The 20450-nt window shown below is 40.9% G+C and overlaps 1 protein-coding gene across 1 annotated transcript in view; it reads left to right on the top strand.

Moving 5' to 3' along the window:
- Positions 1–20450, top strand: part of mgat5 (alpha-1,6-mannosylglycoprotein 6-beta-N-acetylglucosaminyltransferase) — a 73988-nt gene that overhangs the window by 38096 nt on the left and 15442 nt on the right. Inside the window, exons 7-11 of the mRNA XM_034151050.1 lie at positions 723–884; positions 2279–2448; positions 2936–3070; positions 9103–9236; positions 14554–14687. Coding sequence (XP_034006941.1) covers positions 723–884; positions 2279–2448; positions 2936–3070; positions 9103–9236; positions 14554–14687 — 735 coding nt within the window. The remainder of the gene's footprint in view (positions 1–722; positions 885–2278; positions 2449–2935; positions 3071–9102; positions 9237–14553; positions 14688–20450) is intronic.

Genomic DNA, 20450 nt, shown 5'->3' with positions numbered 1-20450 from the left:
TTAGATGAAGGTTTTTGAGTCCCTTTTTCCCCGGGAGAGATCTCCGACATATGCTCATTTGTTTGTGCCGTCAATAAATAATTTCCTCGGCAGATGTCCCTGACAGTTTATAGTGGTTATAACCACACAGAGAGGCTGACAAACGGTGCAACATATTACACTTTCAACATTCATTCATGCACCTATAAACCACCTCTACAGATGAGGTCTCAGATTCAGGCCGTTTGGATAAACATTTTGTCTTTGAGGAGAGGCTCTTAGTCGTATTACTACAGCTCTTCTAGAAGGGTCTCCCTCCAAGAAATCTGCCATTTAGCCATTTGGAAAATACACGAGTCAATATTGCAATATTAAATTAGATTAGACACATTTTTAAAGATCCTCAAAGGGTTACGTCATGGCAGCCGGAGAAAGAAGCCTAAAAGCACGCAACAGGATAACAAGTTGAACATAATTACAGTATTTTTAGATTAGATTAGATTAGATGTACTGCTTTAATATTATCTAGTGTACAGATGAGGCAACACCCTGTACACTAGCAGCTCATAATACTGTTAGCAACCCCCCACTTTAAATGTCTGTAAAGTTCTTAACAAATCTGAGGGGAATTTCTTGTTGTTTGTTTTGAACTTGTGATGTGTCATTTTGTAAAGCACTTGTGTTGTATGAAAAGTGCTATATAAATATTATTATCATACATATATATATTTATCTGTGTGCAGGCGGAGGTGCGGACCAGTTTCGAGGAGCTTTACCGCGTCATGTCTGCGCGTGAGGAGTTTCGCTGGATGATGCTGAGGATCAAACGCATGGCCGATCCGTGGGTCAGCGCCATTCGCTCGTTGGCCAGCAAGCAGAACCTGGTCCCGCGCCGCAGGAAGAAGGTGGGCCTCCAAACACAAATAAAAATAAATCAAGGGGGCTCCAAGTCAGGAGAAAAGGGAGGAAATGACCTCCCAGGCGGTGTTTGTGATCTCGAAAAATACGCTTTTGTGAGCTTGGATGCATTGTAGGTTTAATGAAATGGTCACACATCATTAGTTTGAACTCCCAGGTGACTTTGGATTCATGTTTTCATGAGGTTTTTTGTCGCAAAATCTGAAGCACACTATCCTAGATTTCTGGAAAATAGGAAAAGTTTTTAAGGTAGAACTTCAGTCCAAAAGCATTAGTCGTATTTAAATAAGCTCCACATGCAACAAGGAGAAGAATACATAAATACAAAATAGCTTAAACTTTATTATAGCTGCTAAGTATACATCTTTGGTATCTTAGCTCTCCCTCCTTCTTCTTAATCTATTCAGCAGTCTATAATTAATTAAGTGTTTTTCCCTCCAGATAATTTCAAAGCCAGGTCTTTATTTCAGCCGCTAATCTCTTTTGGCTATTAATCCGCTCATATTAACCCTTCCCTGGTGTGCCGTGGGACTGTGGCTATAGCTGTCAACAATGAAAAATGCGCCGGTCACTTCAAACAAAGCCGGCTATTACTTCCTACTCCTGCAGAGGAACACTGTGTTCCCCTTAGCTACTAAAAGCCATTGTGTGTGTGTGTGTGTGTGTATTTTTATGTTAAGTTGCATTTGTTTTCTCAGCATGTGCACCTGACAGCGCACAGGGACAGATGGGAACTGCTTTCACAGTTTCCCTACTAAGATAAACATGTTTTTTTTAAATCAAAACCAGTTGGGTGTCATTTATTATTTCAAAGGCAGTTTTTTTTAGGCATTTTCAACTGGTTTTTTCTACATTTATCTGTGAAGGAATGGCACATTCAACACCCTTATCTCTAACTGTAACCTTAGCTTTTGTAGATAGCTTATGTTACATTAGCCTCGACTAGACCGTGTATTTCCTCTTATCAAGTATACACTATTCTTATCATGTGTTTCCATGGATTATTCCAGCAATAATCAACATGAGGACAGACTGTTTATTCTTCAGATACAGAGAAAAGGGAAGTAGAAACGCTGCGTCAAGATATATTACACCTCATGAACTAACTGTGATGACAGTTTCCTTGTTCTTAGGTCAAGATTAAAAGGTTTTATTGTCATATGCACGAAGCTACAGTGTAGAAATGGCAATGAAATTCTTCTGACCTGAGCTCCTCCAACAATGCAACATATATAATAAAATACAAAGTAGTGCACAAAGTCTATATACATGTAAATAGAATATGATATGTACATGTATAAGTATATTGCAAGATGACAACATGAAGGTTTATCAGGGCATTTCTTACGTCACACATTTTTCTTTCCCTACTTTTCCTCAGGTCCTGGTGCATTTGGGCCTGCTGACCAAGGAGTCGGGCTTCAAAATCGCCGAAAACGCGTTCAGCGGAGGCCCGTTGGGGGAGCTGGTGCAGTGGAGCGACCTGATCACCACGCTGTATCTTCTGGGACACGACGTCCGCATCTCCGCCTCTCTGGCCGAGCTCAAAGAGTCAGTACATCTGTGATATTCCTGGAGTTAACACTGCATGCAGGGGATAATCATTCCCTCATGTTGGCCCTAGACAAAGGTCCTAATACGTGACGTCAATGGAGTACTCTTTTCAACCTGAGCCAGCAATAATAATAATAATAATAATAGCGATTGTTGTAAATCCAGATGTACGTCTGCACAGCACATGCTTTAGGTCAGATATCAAACGCTCTGAGGGCACATTTACTTTAGGTGAGACACTTCAGTATCAAATAAGACTCTCATAATAAGAAAAAGAAGGCTCTATGGTCTTGGGATTGCTTTTTCTGAATGCATTGTTTAAGTGTCTATAAAGTCTATACCATTCAAGTGTCTTTCCCATCTTTATAACCAGAGGGGCAGACAAATACAAGCTTGCTGTCACGTCTTTTGGAGGGAAATCTCCCCACGTTACCAGCTGCAGAATATAAAAAGTTGAATTTAATGTCAATCTTTTCTCCCCCAGGATTATGCGCAAGGTCATGGGGAACAAGTCCAGCTGCCCGACCCAGGGTGATAAGGTGGTGGAGCTGATCTACATCGACATCGTGGGCCTCACGCAGTTTAAGAAGACACTGGGGCCGTCCTGGGTGCATTACCAGTGAGTACATCTGCAAAAATACACCTGCTTCTGACACTAAAATGTATAAAGTGTAACATTTCTGTATGAAAATGTCTAAAAAAGACTAGGCGGATACCATATATATTTTTTTATTTTGTACATTTTGACAATAAATGTACCTTTTTAGCGAATTAACCCTTAAAAAATACATATTGTGTCAATCAAACCCCGCCCTTCACCTGTTGCTCGGCAAGCTTTGTCTCTTTTCATCTCCTTCACAATGACTTTCCAGCACAACCAGTTTTCTGCAGGTGACTATTTCGCAAATCCGAGACAGTTTAATATCCTGCTCCGCAAAGCCTTTTCCATTATCTCCTAAATTAATTCAGTAATTTGTACAGATCCCTAACCTTGTGCTGCCGTTGCCAGCTGTGGTTTAAAAGCTTCCCTCACGTGTGCAAAGGGCACCGGGTTGAGTCTTGTCTGGCTCTCGCTGAGACAATGAGTCTATTTTCTGCTCAGGCATTACCGCAATGTCCCAAAAGGCCGCTGCAGCGTCTGTTGTTTGCAACGTGTCTATTCTCCTAGTCTTGATTGCTCCGCTGAGGACCAAAGACTTGCTGGTTTGTTTTGAAAAAGCTGTCATCAGCTGACAGGAAAAGCGACCGGACAATAAGTCTGGAAACCCTAATGGCCTCCGCTGATTCACCCCGTCTTGTCACCAGGTTTTGTTTGTCCGAGACATAACACCTTAAACTGCATCCGCTCCCTTGGTGCCTGGAGGAAATTGATTCAGCCTCAGCGTGATGTAACGTCCAGCTGCGGTTTCTGCATTATTTCTCCAAACCATTATTGAAAGCTTACTGTATGTCAAACGTAATGTCACTGCTTTGTAAAGGAGGATATGGATGTGTAACCTTATCAGTTTCCCAGTGTCGCCTTTCTGCCAAAGTGTCTTTTACTCTCCTGTTAGTAAGTCACATACTTTGCGTTCATGCCCTGCGAATCCCTTTATGAAGACCTTGAGAGAAAGATATCTAATGCACTGAGAAAGATAGTTTTGGTTGCTTTTCACACCCTCGCAATAGGCATCAAATGTGTCACAATTGTTCCTTTTTATCTGGTTCATTCTTTCAGTTTAGGAACAGGGCATTTAAGGCCCATTTGGGATGAATGTTTTTCGTTATTGCCCCGTTTTACAGTGCTGTTTTTAGTGAAATGAAAATTCGCCGGGCTGTTGTTTTCTGGGTATAAGCTAGAGGCAATGTGGCCTGACTGTCATTTAATCCTTTCATCCGATAACTGCATCAAGGGCTGCAGAAAATGTGCGTTCATGGTTTTGATGCAGAAATGAAACCAGACAACTTAGTCATCAACTCACTCGGGATTTGATTCACCACCACACTGGCATTTGTTCACCCAAAATGTCAGTAATTGTATTGCAGGTTACAATGATGACCGTGACAGATTCACCATTTAAAATGTTTAAGTTCATGTGATATTGAACAGAGTAAAAGCGGGAAATCTCCATATTTTCGAGTCTGCGAAAAACCACTTTCCGTCATGGTTGCCTTTAATAATTAATGTTTAATTGAATATCAAATGAGTTTGTCATTATGTTTCCCTTATGTTCCTGCTAGCTGTTGTTTTAACAAACAGAAAAGAGCTTATCAGTTTGATAGGTGCTATTTATTCTTTGACATTAAAGGATAACAACTCGGGTTAAAGTCTATCAAGTGGAACGCATTGTTAATAACCCTTAAACAATGTGGTGATTGATTTTCCTGTCAAATCTAAATTGCTTCTTTATGCACTTCAAACACAAGCTGCTAATATTGTATTTTAAGTCACCGTGAGTTAAAAAACAACAAAACTATCCTTTTATTTATTAATTCCTCTATTTTTCTTCACACGTTTTGCAGATACAATAAATAATGTAATATAATCCTGGTAAAAAAACATCTGTTCTTAAACACAGGAGAGACAGAAAATCGATCGAACTTGGATCCCTAGTATTACTTTTGACTGTAGCAGTAAAATAATCAGTAACATATTTAAGTGTGTCTTCCCTCAACTCATGGTGTCCTTGTGAGTTTCATTTTTAATAAAACCACATCATTAACTCAAATCTGTTTTCATGCAGCTTTCGGGTTTAGCCTCAGGGTCAAGCAGACAAACAAACCCTCAGGTAAATTATAAAAAAAATTCCCATCTGATATCCTGTTTTTTTTCTCATGACCCAGATACGAACGTTTTATTTATTGCCTCTCCCACCTGGGAGATAATCATAGCAGGCGAGAAAGCTATAATTTACAACAGCTATTAATCCACTTGACATCACCGAAAGGCGATTACATTATCGTTAAATTACACTTTCACACGGAGATGGCAAAAGTACACACATCCTTTACTCAAGTAGAAGTACAGATACTCGTGTTTAAACATACTCTGGTAAAAGTAGAAGTACTGACTAAACTTCTTTACTCAAGTAAAAGTAAATGTACTTCAGTAAAAAGTACCCATAACTAGCAGCTGTTTTAAAGAGTACCTGACCTCCCTTTATATTAATAGAACAATAATGTCATTGTTAGCTAATGAATGTTTCCATGCTGAACAACGGCAACATGACAACGTTTTCATTGGTCCCTCTTCTTTAGAGAAGACCAGGAAATGATGGATACACGGATCGTGTTCAAATCAATAGGCACGCAATGACTCTAAATAATAATGATCACGCCACCAAACACACATTCAAACTAAAGGAACCAGCCTGTTTGGGAAATGTGAGAAGTAGAAAGTACAGGTATTTGGGTTCAACATGTAAGAAGTAGAAAGTACAGGTATTTGTGTTCAACATGTAAGAAGTAGAAAGTACAGGTATTTGGGTTCAACATGTAAGAAGTAGAAAGTACAGGTATTTGTGTTCAACATGTAAGAAGTAGAAAGTACAGGTATTTGAGTTCAACATGTAAGAAGTAAAAAGTACAGGTATTTGTGTTCAACATGTAAGAAGTAGAAAGTACAGGTATTTGTGTTCAACATGTAAGAAGTAGAAAGTACAGGTATTTGTGTTCAACATGTAAGAAGTAGAAAGTACAGGTATTTGGGTTCAACATGTAAGAAGTAGAAAGTACAGGTATTAGTGTTCAACATGTAAGAAGTAGAAAGTACAGGTATTTGGGTTCAACATGTAAGAAGTAGAAAGTACAGGTATTAGTGTTCAACATGTAAGAAGTAGAAAGTACAGGTATTTGTGTTCAACATGTAAGAAGTAGAAAGTACAGGTATTTGTGTTCAACATGTAAGAAGTCAAAGTAAAAAGTGGTCAGATAAATAAGTAGTGGAGTAAAGTACTGATACCAGTAACGAAGTATTTGTACTCCACTACTTCCCACCTCTGCTTTCACAACATCCTCACTCTCGGTTGTGATACTACACAAATAAGTGTTACTGAGTGCACTCTTGTTGAGTTTGAGTCCCGTCACATTTTGACGCCCACTGACAACTCACCGGATCCCGAAAAGGAACTGAAAGCCTCCCTGCGGCCATATTTACATCCTTTAATGGCTCCAGCAGCCCCATCTGTTGAGGTTTCATCTACCGGGCACAGATGAGGGTTGTTTCTCTCCAGAGTGGAAGGAGATGGCATGTGGGCTTGTTGTTGTTGTTCTGCTTTTCTGTGTTAAGTTTCCCTTCTGGTGAGTCTGCTTGCTGCTCTCCCAGGGCCTCGAACAGTTCAGCTGCACGGCATCTGCCTGGGCGGAGAGACAAACGCTGAGCAGCAGAGGAAGGGAGGACTTTTAACTGCAGATGTGTGTGTGTGTGTGTGAGAGAGTGTGAGAGTGTGTGCTTGTTACACTCAAGAACATGTCATTCAAGATGGGATAGATTTAGTCATATAGTTATATACAAGTAATTGGAATATTTAAGCAATAGCTCACGACAGGCCGTGGTATATGGCCATTATATCACAGTTAAGGGGCGTGGTTCGGCCCGACGCGAAGCAGTTTGCTTTTCAGCCCAACTGTATACTGTTTTTCTCAGACGCGGAGGGACACTGACTTGTTGTGAAAAGTAACTTACAATTCTACCCGTGGTATACGCTCAGTATATCATGGCTAAGAACCAATCAGATTGCTTGATTTGACTTGTCCGTTTTATAATGATATATATAAGTTGCAAACAGATTAATGTTATGGATGTTCTTTCAAAAGTTCAGGTGTTTAAGGTGTGTGTGTGTGTCTGTCTGTCTGTCTGTCTGTCTGTGTGTCTGTCTGTCTGTCTGTCTGTCTGTCTGTCTGTCTGTCTGTCTGTCTGTCTGTCTGTCTGTCTGTCTGTCTGTCTGTCTGTCTGTCTCACTCAAGAAAATATCATGTTGTATATTCGACAGAGAGGGATAGATTTAGTAATGTGTGGCCATGCCAACAGCTATATATATATATTAGCTTTCATTTCATTCATTGGTCCTTTGTCGTCCTTATAGAAAAATACAAACAAGACGTAATCCAGCATCTAGAGAAGAAGAAGAAGTGAGCAACAACGAGGGAGTTAGTGAATGCAGAGTGTGAGATTTTAAGGTCAAGGGCTGTTCTCTGCATATATCCCATTCCCTCTGCTGGTTGTGCTCTAATTAATCCTCTGCTGTGACCTTTGAGTCGGACATGATGTTCATTCACAGCCTCTCTCCTCCACAGGATGATACTCTCTCTCTGGAGCTCTGTGTGTCCATACCTCATTGTGTTACTACTTTCAATATGAAATACAATATATATCTCCTCTACTGTAGTGTAGTGTCTCTACTTTAAAGAGTCCTCTCCTGCTGATGTTCAGGTGTATATCAGTATGTAGTGTCTCTACTTTAAAGAGTCCTCTCCTGCTGATGTTCAGGTGTATATCAGTATGTAGTGTCTCTACTTTAAAGAGTCCTCTCCTGCTGATGTTCAGGTGTATATCAGTATGTAGTGTCTCTACTTTAAAGAGTCCTCTCCTGCTGATGTTCAGGTGTATATCAGTATGTAGTGTCTCTACTTTAAAGAGTCCTCTCCTGCTGATGTTCAGGTGTATATCAGTACGTAGTGTCTCTACTTTAAAGAGTCCTCTCCTGCTGATGTTCAGGTGTATATTAGTATGTAGTGTCTCTACTTTAAAGAGTCCTCTCCTGCTGATGTTCAGGTGTATATCAGTACGTAGTGTCTCTACTTTAAAGAGTCCTCTCCTGCTGATGTTCAGGTGTATATCAGTATGTAGTGTCTCTACTTTAAAGAGTCCTCTTCTGCTGATGTTCAGGTGTATATCAGTATGTAGTGTCTCTACTTTAAAGAGTCCTCTCCTGCTGATGTTCAGGTGTATATCAGTATGTAGTGTCTCTACTTTAAAGAGTCCTCTCCTGCTGATGTTCAGGTGTATATCAGTATGTAGTGTCTCTACTTTAAAGAGTCCTCTCCTGCTGATGTTCAGGTGTATATCAGTATGTAGTGTCTCTACTTTAAAGAGTCCTCTCCTGCTGATGTTCAGGTGTATATCAGTATGTAGTGTCTCTACTTTAAAGAGTCCTCTCCTGCTGATGTTCAGGTGTATATCAGTATGTAGTGCCTCTACTTTAAAGAGTCCTCTCCTGCTGATGTTCAGGTGTATATCAGTATGTAGTGTCTCTACTTTAAAGAGTCCTCTCCTGCTGATGTTCAGGTGTATATCAGTATGTAGTGTCTCTACTTTAAAGAGTCCTCTCCTGCTGATGTTCAGGTGTATATCAGTATGTAGTGTCTCTACTTTAAAGAGTCCTCTCCTGCTGATGTTCAGGTGTATATCAGTATGTAGTGTAGAGCCCAGTCTGCTCTGATTGTTTAGCTGGCTCTGTTGTGATTGGTCAACTGCTTAAAGATGTCCCGCCCCTTAGCCTATCACGTGCAATTTGTCAGAGCGCTAGCCAACAGAAGCAGGTGTTGCGTTGTGATCTTACTATGCCATTACATTACTACTACTAAAGTTAAATATCTGCGTACGTTGTCCACCTCTAGATCTTAATGTTTAGCAGATTATAAACCGTGCTTCTTCTTGTCTTTGTGTCCCAGGTGCATGCTGCGGGTGTTGGATTCTTTCGGGACAGAACCAGAGTTTAACCACGCCCACTACGCCCAGGCCAAGGGTCACAAGACACCGTGGGGGAAGTGGAACTTGAACCCACAGCAGTTCAACACCATGTTTCGTGAGTCTACATGACGACACACACACACACACTCCCGACACAGAATATCCTGATCCGCCCAAAATACGGAAAGTACTGGACGCACGCCTTTCTATCCACTCCCTGTTTTTCTCCACTGTTGTTTTATTTAAGGTCAAGTTGCCAAACATGCAATATAAATCACTTCCATGCTCATTACAGCCTTGGCTCTCTCTCCTATGTCCTCAGTTCCAGTTTAGTTTTTTATTGCTATGAATAAAATGTTTGCGGCATAAAAGAAAATCCAGCATGCTGCTAATGGTCAGGCAGATTAAAGGAAAGTACGAGGTCTGCTCTCTTGAATTTACAGTGATTATAAATGTAGGACGATGGGGTTTTATTCCTCTGTGTGAGATCACTGTGGGGTGGATGAGTGGTGGCGGCGCAGCAGAGCTAACCCCCCGAGGTATTGACCTTTTCCCCGTGGCTAAGAGAGAGTGAAATGTTACCCTGTTGGAGAGGTAAGGCCTGGTGCTATCCAGAATGCCTCGGTACCTGAATAGCACCTTTGTCCGCTGAATAGGGTATGTCTTTCTCACAGCACACTGTTGCTTTTGCACTAAATCCAGTTAGGAGTCGCCGGGTTAGATGATATCGCGGCTGAAACAAGTGCACAGTGGTTTGGCCGAGTGTTGGTGGCATCACTTCCAGCCTCCAGAGACTTTACTTTCGCTACTTTGTGCTGCCCAACACCTTACCTGCAGGCTGGAGAGGAGCATGTGTACCAAACAGGATTACTTTCCACCTCCGAGGATCATGCAATGGATAGCTCAGATTTGCCATTGTTATCAGATTGTGCGCTAATATTAGTTGCACATTAACAACAGTGGTGTGTGTTTCTGAGCAGGTGCTTCTGTCAGATTTGATTTACAGTGGGATTTCAAGCTTAGTACACACATCCTTTACTCAAGTAGAAGTACAGATACTCGTGTTTAAAAATACTCTAAAAGTGAAGTACTGACTAAACTTCTTTACTCAAGTAAAAGTAAATATGGGCTTTGAAATGTACTTAAGTAAAAAGTACAGTACATTAAATTCTCAATTAACAATGTACAAATACCTTCACAACTAGATAATATATAATAAAGTCTTATTTACTTTCCCTGGTGTTTAAATTAGATTCTACCTCATTAACTGAACGTAGATTTAACAATAGACAAATCAGGTGCTAGTATTTAATCTATCCCAGCTTTTGATTGGTCCATTTGTTACGATTAGACCCGGCTCTATAAATCATTGGTCGGGGGAATTGGGAGTTTGTGGCCTCTAGCCAATAAGACAAGACAAGGCCAAATTGACCTCATTCATCTATTTCAGAGACGTGAGCGCAGGGGTGTTATGGGATGTACAGTTTGTGTTTCAATGGGCTGCCTTCTCAGTTAAAGTCATTTATAATCAAGAATACTTCAAATATAACAAAGATACCCTTTCCTGGGGGTCAGAAATGCCATTTAAATGTTTTTAATATGCATTTAATCAGCTGAAAAGACAACTTTTGCATCACCAATAACCTTGGTATGGGATATAATTGGACTGCAGACTTTTTAATCAAATTATTTTACGAACATGTCTATGAATAATCCCTCTGGTTTCTTTTAAACCCTTTCTGCTGTGTGTATTCTTGATGCTAAATCTCTTACAGAAATGATGATTAATACCGGTCAGAGGTCGAGCACAGCAGCAGATAGTATTTATCTTTGAGGCATTGCCAACTATGTAATTGACCCTGAAGTCTGCAGCTAGATAATGTCGCTGGCACACCAGGGCTATCTTTATTTTCCATCCGTTTGGGATCAATAGGCTGTTGTCTCTGTCGGCGTCTCCAACACACCTTGCTCACAAAGCCAAAAAGATACTTTATACAACACCTCTAATAAGAAATGTGATGTAATTCATATCATTACAATCACCCGACAGATGGACATCACATTATAATAGACATTTACTCAATGAAAAGGATAAAAAGGGCGTTTTTTATTATTGCAAATCCATGATTACAGTGTATTATACACTGTTCTTCTCGGTTTTTCTGTTGCAAAATGAACCTTTTCAGACACAAATTGATGATGAACTCATACAATATTGGACAATACATTGAAAAAGGAAAGTACATGTATTCATGGTGTCGGAAAACCAGACAGAAAGGATGCATTTGTGGAAATGCACTAATGGATCTCAAGATGCCACCCTACGTGTACTTTAAACCTCGCTATGAATCCACAGCGTTTTGTAGTGAAACGCAGGTGCAGAGAAGAACATCCGACCCTTTAACATTTACCTACGTGTGCTCCGTTATCCCAGCAGGCGGGGGGGGAAAGTGATGAAGTTATTTTGCTGTAATTGCTCTTCCTACTCTCTTGCATTTGAAACCTTGCTTTGATCGATTGCAGAGGATTATCATAAAATAATGAATGCTAGAAAAGCTGCAGAAAACACACACTATGACCATTTTTCTGATATCAACATTGAAATGAGTTTGTTATATAATAGCAATTAGTGTTTAACTAGCAAGTCACAAACCTATAATACAAGTGAGACCGATCCAGCCTCCAACACATAGATCACAACAATACGCAGCAATAATTACATACGCAGTGTGTGCAGTATTTAATCATGTGTTTCCAACATGCATTTCCCCTTCAGGCCCGAAGAGGTCTTTGATGTTGAGTTTTCAAAGTGCGAGAGACCTTCCTGCTGACGGTGCATGCTCTACAGTTTGAAATATTAAAGCAAGTGTTGGGCCAACATTAATCACATAATCCTCAGTGTGTGACTTGGGATTGCTTTTGCGTGGCGCAGGTAGCGATGTGTGATGATGTAGCGCTGATTCAGTCAGACTTTCCCTCTCATCTTGTCAAGAGGACATATCCTAACCCACATTTCTTGTACCTCCTCTCAGCTTCACCGTGTTACTCCAATATTGACTCCTGGTCTAACAGAGGGAACACACTCTTCTTCACACGGCAACTTTCAAAAGCGGCAAAGCAGCTGCTCCGCCGTTGACGCTGCAGTTTGTTAGCTAATGGCAAATGAAGCTGTGGCAAGCCGAGTGACATTTTGAGTGGCGGCTCTAGTGGGAGAGGAGGCATCTGTCGCCAAATGCATCAAGAGGGCCGAGCAGTAATTAACAGCCTGTCCTGTTTGCACAGTTTCTTTGCTTCACGAGTGTTAGCGCTGCCTGGGACCATCCCTACTCTCTGCCATCAGAATTACATCTCAGTTATTAGCAACCGTCGGAGGATTTTCCTCAAGCTACGGCTGCAACTAACGCGTGTTTTTATTAGGGATCGATCTTAATGAAAACACTAGTTTCAGTCTAAACAACAGCCCAACATTCAGAGCTAATCTGTTTTGAAATGACACACAAAAGCAGGATTTGGAAGCTGTTTTATTTAAATAGTTCTGCTTGATTGATTAACCAATTAATAATAATACACTTTATTTGTATAGCACCTTTCATGCTTGACACAGCCCAAAGTGCTTCACAGAGTATGACAACAAATCACGTAATGTAAAAGCAATAAAACATACTACTAAAAATGATAAGCCAAATAAAAAAGATTTGCTCAAAATAGCAATTGGTTTAGACTCCATAATGCCTCTCTTCTTGACACCTCACACGGATCTGGTGATATCTTCATAACTCCCACATTCCTGTCGGCGCCTACACACACGCAACACAAAGAAAACCCAACTCGGCGGGTAAAAGGTTCCTCTGTGCATCGTAACGCCGGGAAGCGCAGAACAGGAACAGGAATTGAACATTGAAATTGAAACCGGAGACGTGTAATCACATGTAAAGAAGAGATAGTGTAACACTGGCTGTCTGGCTCTGAGCCCAGAGAAAGTGTGCACACATACATCTGATTTAACGTGTCTCGACATGCACCGAGAGGAGACTTCAGAGTGTCAAATATGCAGCAACGTGTGATAAGCATCCAAAAAAAGCATTACTGAAGTGCATTTTTGTTATTATGATAACAGACTGTAAAGGACTTCTTCTGTTTTTAAATCGATAGAGGGAAAACGAGCCTGCACATTTCTGTCAATAATTGCAGCTAGGCTCATTAACTCTGCATAGCACATTTCCTGCTCTCCATTTCTTTCGTTTGCCCAAAGACATTAAAACCGTAGCCAATATGTGTTCTGCCTAGGGAGATGGAGCGAACAAACATAGGGAGAAAATGTCACATAGCAGCCCTGATAAAACCATTAACAATATCAGTAGGACTACTTTCTCACAGTAGGTGATTGTTCCTGTTGTATTTACCATGTTTAAATGTCAATTCATCATCTGTCTCTCTGCCATTACGCGTTTAACGTCATGCTACATCCCGTTAATATTACATAAGTCCAGAGGATATTTGCTGTGGGTTTATGTTTAAATAAAGGCTGCAGGATTTGGAAAATATGAGTAATTGCGGTTATCTTGACTGATATTGCAATTTCTATACGATTGATGTTACATTATACACATCAATATTGAAAAATGTTACAATTTGTGTGTTAAAATAATCTTTTTTTCAAGTCTGTATGTCAATAATTATCTGAAGCATCACAATATGTCATTCACATGTTTTTCATTCTTCAGAAATGGCACAAATTTCGATAAAATTCAGATTATTTGTTAACCCCTAGTTTGCTTTCAATGTAATAAAGACAAGGCTTGAATGCACCTCAGTGTGCAGCTGCAATCTCAATATTTCTTACCTGAAATGTTGGCAAACAACAAAAATCCTTATTTCTCTGCAGCCTTTTCCCTCTCCCTGACAGACTGACCTTAATGTGTCTCTGTAATAAATGTGGTTTTAAAAAAAAACTCACTCTGACCACATCTGTTCCCCCGCGGCTCGAGCAGAAGCCACAACACCTCGCAGCCTGTTTCCTTCACATTAAGGGCTTATTAAAGTCTGCTTGTACTACTCCTAAATTACATAATTAAGCGTATTTACATGCGCCTGATCCCTTCACTTCAAACCCTCGCCTTCACATTTGTCTTACGAGGCAGATGGCTGCAAGGCGAAAAGCTGCCAGCGCCACACTTGACCTGCTCATCTTGTTGTTCCCATAGTAACTATCACCGGCCAATAAGGAAAGGGAGGTAACAGAAACAACACTGTGCAGTTGTTCCTCTTAGAAATATGATATGTGCTTTTTAGCTTATTTATCTGGATACGCAGCCACATGTGCAAGATGTATGTGATGTTTTCGTTTCCTTGGGCCCTTTGAGAGTCTCCTTAAATGCCCGCAGTGCTGATATTTATTTAGGTGTTATATATGTGTTTTTCATTTTCTGCAGCTCACACCCCTGACAACAGTTTCCTGGGCTTCGTGGTGGAGCAGCACCTCAACGCCAGCGACATCCGGCACATCGACGACGTCAAAAGACACAACCAGTCGCTGGTTTACGGCAAAGTGGACAACTTCTGGAAGGTATTTAAATCTTTATTACAGGTCACCTATTCATGCAAAATCCACTTTTTCCTGTCTCTTCTACATCAACATGTGTGTCCTCTTCTTCATGTCTCTTCTACATCACCATGTGTCCCCTCTTCTTCATGTCTCTTCTACATCACCATGTGTTCCCTCTTCTTCATGTCTCTTCTACATCAACATGTGTCCCCTCTTCTCCATGTCTCTTCTACATCAACATGTGTCCCCTCTTCTTCATGTCTCTTCTACATCAACATGTGTCCCCTCTTCTTCATGTCTCTTCTACATCAACATGTGTCCCCTCTTCTTCATGTCTCTTCTACATCACCATGTGTCCCCTCTTCTTCATGTCTCTTCTACATCACCATGTGTTCCCTCTTCTTCATGTCTCTTCTACATCAACATGTGTCCCCTCTTCTTCATGTCTCTTCTACATCAACATGTGTCCCCTCTTCTTCATGTCTCTTCTACATCAACATGTGTCCCCTCTTCTTCATGTCTCTTCTACATCAACATGTGTCCCCTCTTCTTCATGTCTCTTCTACATCACCATGTCTCCCCTCTTCTTCATGTCTCTTCTACATCAACATGTGTCCCCTCTTCTTCATGTCTCTTCTACATCAACATGTGTTCCCTCTTCTTCATGTCTCTTCTACATCAACATGTGTCCCCTCTTCTTCATGTCTCTTCTACATCAACATGTGTCCCCTCTTCTTCATGTCTCTTCTACATCAACATGTGTCCCCTCTTCTTCATGTCTCTTCTACATCAACATGTGTCCCCTCTTCTTCATGTCTCTTCTACATCACCATGTCTCCCCTCTTCTTCATGTCTCTTCTACATCAACATGTGTCCCCTCTTCTTCATGTCTCTTCTACATCAACATGTGTCCCCTCTTCTTCATGTCTCTTCTACATCAACATGTGTCCCCTCTTCTTCATGTCTCTTCTTCATCAACATGTGTCCCCTCTTCTCCATGTCTCTTCTACATCAACACGTGTCCCCTCTTCTTCATGTCTCTTCTACATCAACATGTGTCCCCTCTTCTTCATGTCTCTTCTACATCAACATGTGTCCCCCTCTTCTTCATGTCTCTTCTACATCACCATGTGTCCCCTCTTCTTCATGTCTCTTCTACATCAACATGTGTCCCCTCTTCTTCATGTCTCTTCTACATCAACATGTGTCCCCTCTTCTTCATGTCTCTTCTACATCAACATGTGTCCCCTCTTCTTCATGTCTCTTCTACATCAACATGTGTCCCCTCTTCTTCATGTCTCTTCTACATCAACATGTGTCCCCTCTTCTTCATGTCTCTTCTACATCAACATGTGTCCTCTCTTCTTCATGTCTCTTCTACATCAACATGTGTCCCCTCTTCTTCATGTCTCTTCTACATCAACATGTGTCCCCTCTTCTTCATGTCTCTTCTACATCAACATGTGTCCCCTCTTCTTCATGTCTCTTCTACATCAACATGTGTCCCCTCTGTGTAGAGAGACTCTGAAAGTTTCAGGAACAAAGATTCTCTCTCTTTTTGTCCTGATCCATTTCTATAAAAACCTGTCTGAAAATGAGCTGATCAGATTTTGGCCACTTTATGATGTCATAACGATGTTTTGGCTTGGTAACCATTAGCCAATCAGCAACCAAGGTAACCCCCGCCCCCCCCACCTTATCACCTGAATCTCCTCCTAGAGCACCATTGTGTTCTTTGTAACCAAATGTCTCTCAGAGGGGCGTGGGGAGGGGCTCCTTATTTTTATCTAAAGTAACAGAATCAGCACTTTGGAAACAGGGCTGAAACAGAGGGGATTATGGGTAATGCTGCAATGACCTGTTTGGTGTTTCAGCCAATCAGAGACATGTTCTGGATATATCTGAGACCTGTGATATATTGATGAGAAACAGTATAATAGGGCACCTTTACATTTGCACACATGCACAAGACGTTGTTTTGTCAGAGTGGGGAAGTGAGATATTATCACGGCTCTGATACACACTTTTTTAAATCCACAAAACCCCCTGATATACAGAAGTGTGTGTGTGTGTGTGTGTGTGTGTATAGGCGTGTTTTCCTCCTGAAGATGAAAGGGACAGGAATAGGAATAACCCGCTCTAGACCTCTGAGACTCTGCAGTGAAACTCTTTGAACAACCTTGGGTAAAAGTTTCAGAGGAAAGTTAATAACAGTCTGGATTCGGAGCTCAAATTCCTCTAATCGCCTTCTCCGTGAAGTTTTTTAATATATTCAAATACATGCTCACACTGCGGCACAGAGACCGAGGGATTACTGTATCCTAGACAAAAAGGACTTAGAGACTTGGAGAGATTTGCACATTGTTTGGCATGCCATGGATGTTTGGATTACTGCCGGAGCTTTGATGAGCTTTCATTCGACACCATGTATGTTTCTGAGTGGGTCGCTCCACATCCAATAATAGAGGCTACAGGAGAGAAGTGTCTTCATGTAACATGCCTGTAGTGCAAAGGCCTTCTCACATCAGAGATAAAGCAGTGTGGAATTATATAATAAAGCCAACATAACTGACTTATTATCTGCATATACTGTTTGCTCCACTTTCTTCCACTTCCTATCTAAGTTGTTACATCAGAGATACAGGGTCCCTCCCTTTCACAGGGTTAGACTGTTTTCTGCACCAGTCATCTTGCAATTAAGTTTAATCCTTAATCAAATGTAGGTTAAAGGGTCCTTTTATGTTATGGTTAATGTCTGTTCCCTTGTTTGTTGTCCCTTGTTGATGTTAGCTGCAGTGTATCAAGAACATGTTGAACTAACATTGTATTGTATTGTACTCCAATGCACATATGTCTATACAGGTGGCTAGTGTAAAAACATATATTTCCTGGACCAGTTTGGTCAAAACCCCAACTTGAAAGTCCTTTAAAGAGGGCTATTAAGCTTTTTGGAGTTGTCCCTTTCCTGTAGTGGACATTAATGCATGTTAACATGTCACAAAACACAAATCTGAACCTGTGAATGAGCATAATACGGCCCCTTTAAGTGATCAGAATCAGTCATTTTAAGCTCTTTATTCACAATATGTAACCCTTTTAGGATGTCGATCCTAAAAAAAATAGAGTTGAAATTTGTCCTGAGCAAATCATGAATGCATAATCCAACAAGGAAGTGAAATTGGAAAACTTTAACAGCATAGTCCAAACTTCAAATCTAATCTGAGACATTCATTAACAACACTTCTAGTGAGGCTTTTCCCCAAGGCCTTATCCTTTTTTAATACAGATGCTGCTGTGCTTTATAGCTTTGAGCACGGAGTCTTTTTTACTCAGCAGTGTTTCTTTTAAAGGGCATACAGGGGGGGGGGGGCCCCCAATCAACTCACAGCAGGGGGCATTAGTTCCCAATCAGACTCCCCTGCGTCTTCATTACCGCCTGCTTTTAATTAAAGGGCCATTTTGGAGCCGACTGATAACGAGCGCACTCCATTTCCTCTTACGTCGTCCCTCTCTCTACAGGTTGGAGGACTCACTGACTAACACTCAGTCAGCTGTGTAGCTATTGAATTAAACCCCCAGTTTGTACCCGATAAAACTCTGGCAAAGTTCTGTGTTTTCACATTTCAAATCCTCTTTCTCTGGAAGTCAAGGGAGGGGATTGTGATGCACTCCAGATGCTTTTTAGTGCACAAATGTTTCTGATTTCTGTGAGCAATAACTTCGGTATCTGTCTTTCGACTAATCTATGTAGAGTGTTTGTACAAAACAGCTTTATGAGCTTTCATATAAATATATTTTGGTTGAACAAAGCCAGGGATTGAAACTCAAACATTGTATTATCAGAGAAAGTTGCGACCCATCTGCGTTTCTGATCCAAATGCCCAAATATTGGATTTAATGTTATGTGTAGTCGTAAAGAAACTTGGTGTGTTCAGTACAATATGTCTGCTGATCAGAGGTGGGAAGTAACTAAGTAGATGTACTCAAGTACTGTTCTTAAGTACAATTTTGAAAGGTACATGGTGTACTTTTACTCCACTACATGTATTGAATACCTTTAGTTACTTCACAGATGTGGATGAATGATGTGAAATCTAATCAAGTGTTAAATCAGACTTTAGTTCCACCTGGAGTAAATCCACAAGCTACCCTGCAGTATACAAAGTCATTCAAACTAGCTGCACCTTTACCAGCTTTGAGAACACTTTCATGATCAATCATTATAAAACATATCATATATATTATTCTGAAATGGACCAATCTGCACAATGATTACTTTTACTGTCGCTACTTTCACTATATTTTGATGAGAATACTTTTCTACTTTTACTTGAGGAACATTTTGAATGTAGGACTTTTACTGTAACAGAGTATTCCTACACTCTGGTACTTCTACTTTTACTTAAGTACAAGATCTGAGTACTTCTACTTTTACTCAAGTACAAGATCTGAGTACTTCTACTTTTACTAAAGTACAAGATCTGAGTCCTTCTACTTTTACTCAAGTACAAGATCTGACTACTTCTACTTTTACTCAAGTACAAGATCTGACTACTTCTACTTTTACTGAAGTACAAGATCTGACTACTTCTCCACCTCTGCTGCTGATGCTAACCTCCTCATTTGGACAGTAGTGTCAGCAGAATCAAAATGAATGCCTCCTTAAGGTCAGTGTAGCTGGGCTAATTAACAGCGTGCAGATATGTGGGATGCTCAGGGGAGACTGTGCCTGCTGCAGGGCTGAACTTGTTGATATGTCTCCTCTTGCCTCTGTGGTAATAGAGGTGAGAGTGTGATTAGCACCGGGATCATCTGCAGTGCATCAATTTGTAGAGAGTGATTCCTCCCTGTAACCTGCTGCAGGATCACGAGCATGTGAAACACTTCCTGGGGATTAAAGAAACCAGGATTGTGGAAGAAATACATAGCCAGACCCCCCCCCCCCCCCCCCCCCCCCCCCCTGAGGGAGCTGTTTCATAGCAACACAGTAAGAGGAGTAGAAAGGCAGATCTTTTATCAATCTGTTTTTGCTGCTCTTTCCATACATACAGTGTATTGAATTGGATCCGTTCCAAGAAGACACCTATGTTTGATGGATAGATGGATAGATGGATAGATAGATAGATGGATGGATGGATAGATGGGTAGATGGATAGATGGATAGATAGATGGATGGATGGATGGATGGATAGATGGATGGATGGATGGATGGATGGATGGATAGATGGATGGATGGATGGATGGATAGATGGATGGATAGATAGATAGATAGATGGATGGATGGATGGATGGGTAGATGGATAGATGGATAGATAGATGGATGGATGGATGGATGGATAGATGGATGGATGGATAGATGGATGGATAGATGGATGGATGGATAGATGGATAGATGGATGGATAGATGGATGGATAGATGGATGGATGGATAGATAGATGGATGGATGGATGGATAGATGGATGGATAGATGGATGGATAGATGGATAGATGGATGGATGGATGGATGGATAGATGGATGGATAGATGGATGGATAGATGGATGGATGGATGGATGGATAGATGGATGGATGGATGGATAGATGGATGGATAGATGGATGGATAGATGGGATAGATGGATAGATGGATGGATGGATGGATGGATGGATGGATGGATAGATGGATAGATGGATGGATAGATAGATGGATAGATGGATAGATGGATAGATAGATGGATGGATGGATGGATAGATGGATGGATAGATGGATGGATAGATGGATAGATAGATAGATAGATAGGTAGAGA

This window comes from Trematomus bernacchii, unplaced genomic scaffold (genome assembly GCF_902827165.1).
Source record: "Trematomus bernacchii unplaced genomic scaffold, fTreBer1.1, whole genome shotgun sequence".
NCBI classification, from domain to species: domain Eukaryota; kingdom Metazoa; phylum Chordata; class Actinopteri; order Perciformes; family Nototheniidae; genus Trematomus; species Trematomus bernacchii.
The sequence above is the reverse complement of the archived record's forward strand: the minus strand, read 5'-3'. Positions and strand labels throughout refer to the sequence as shown.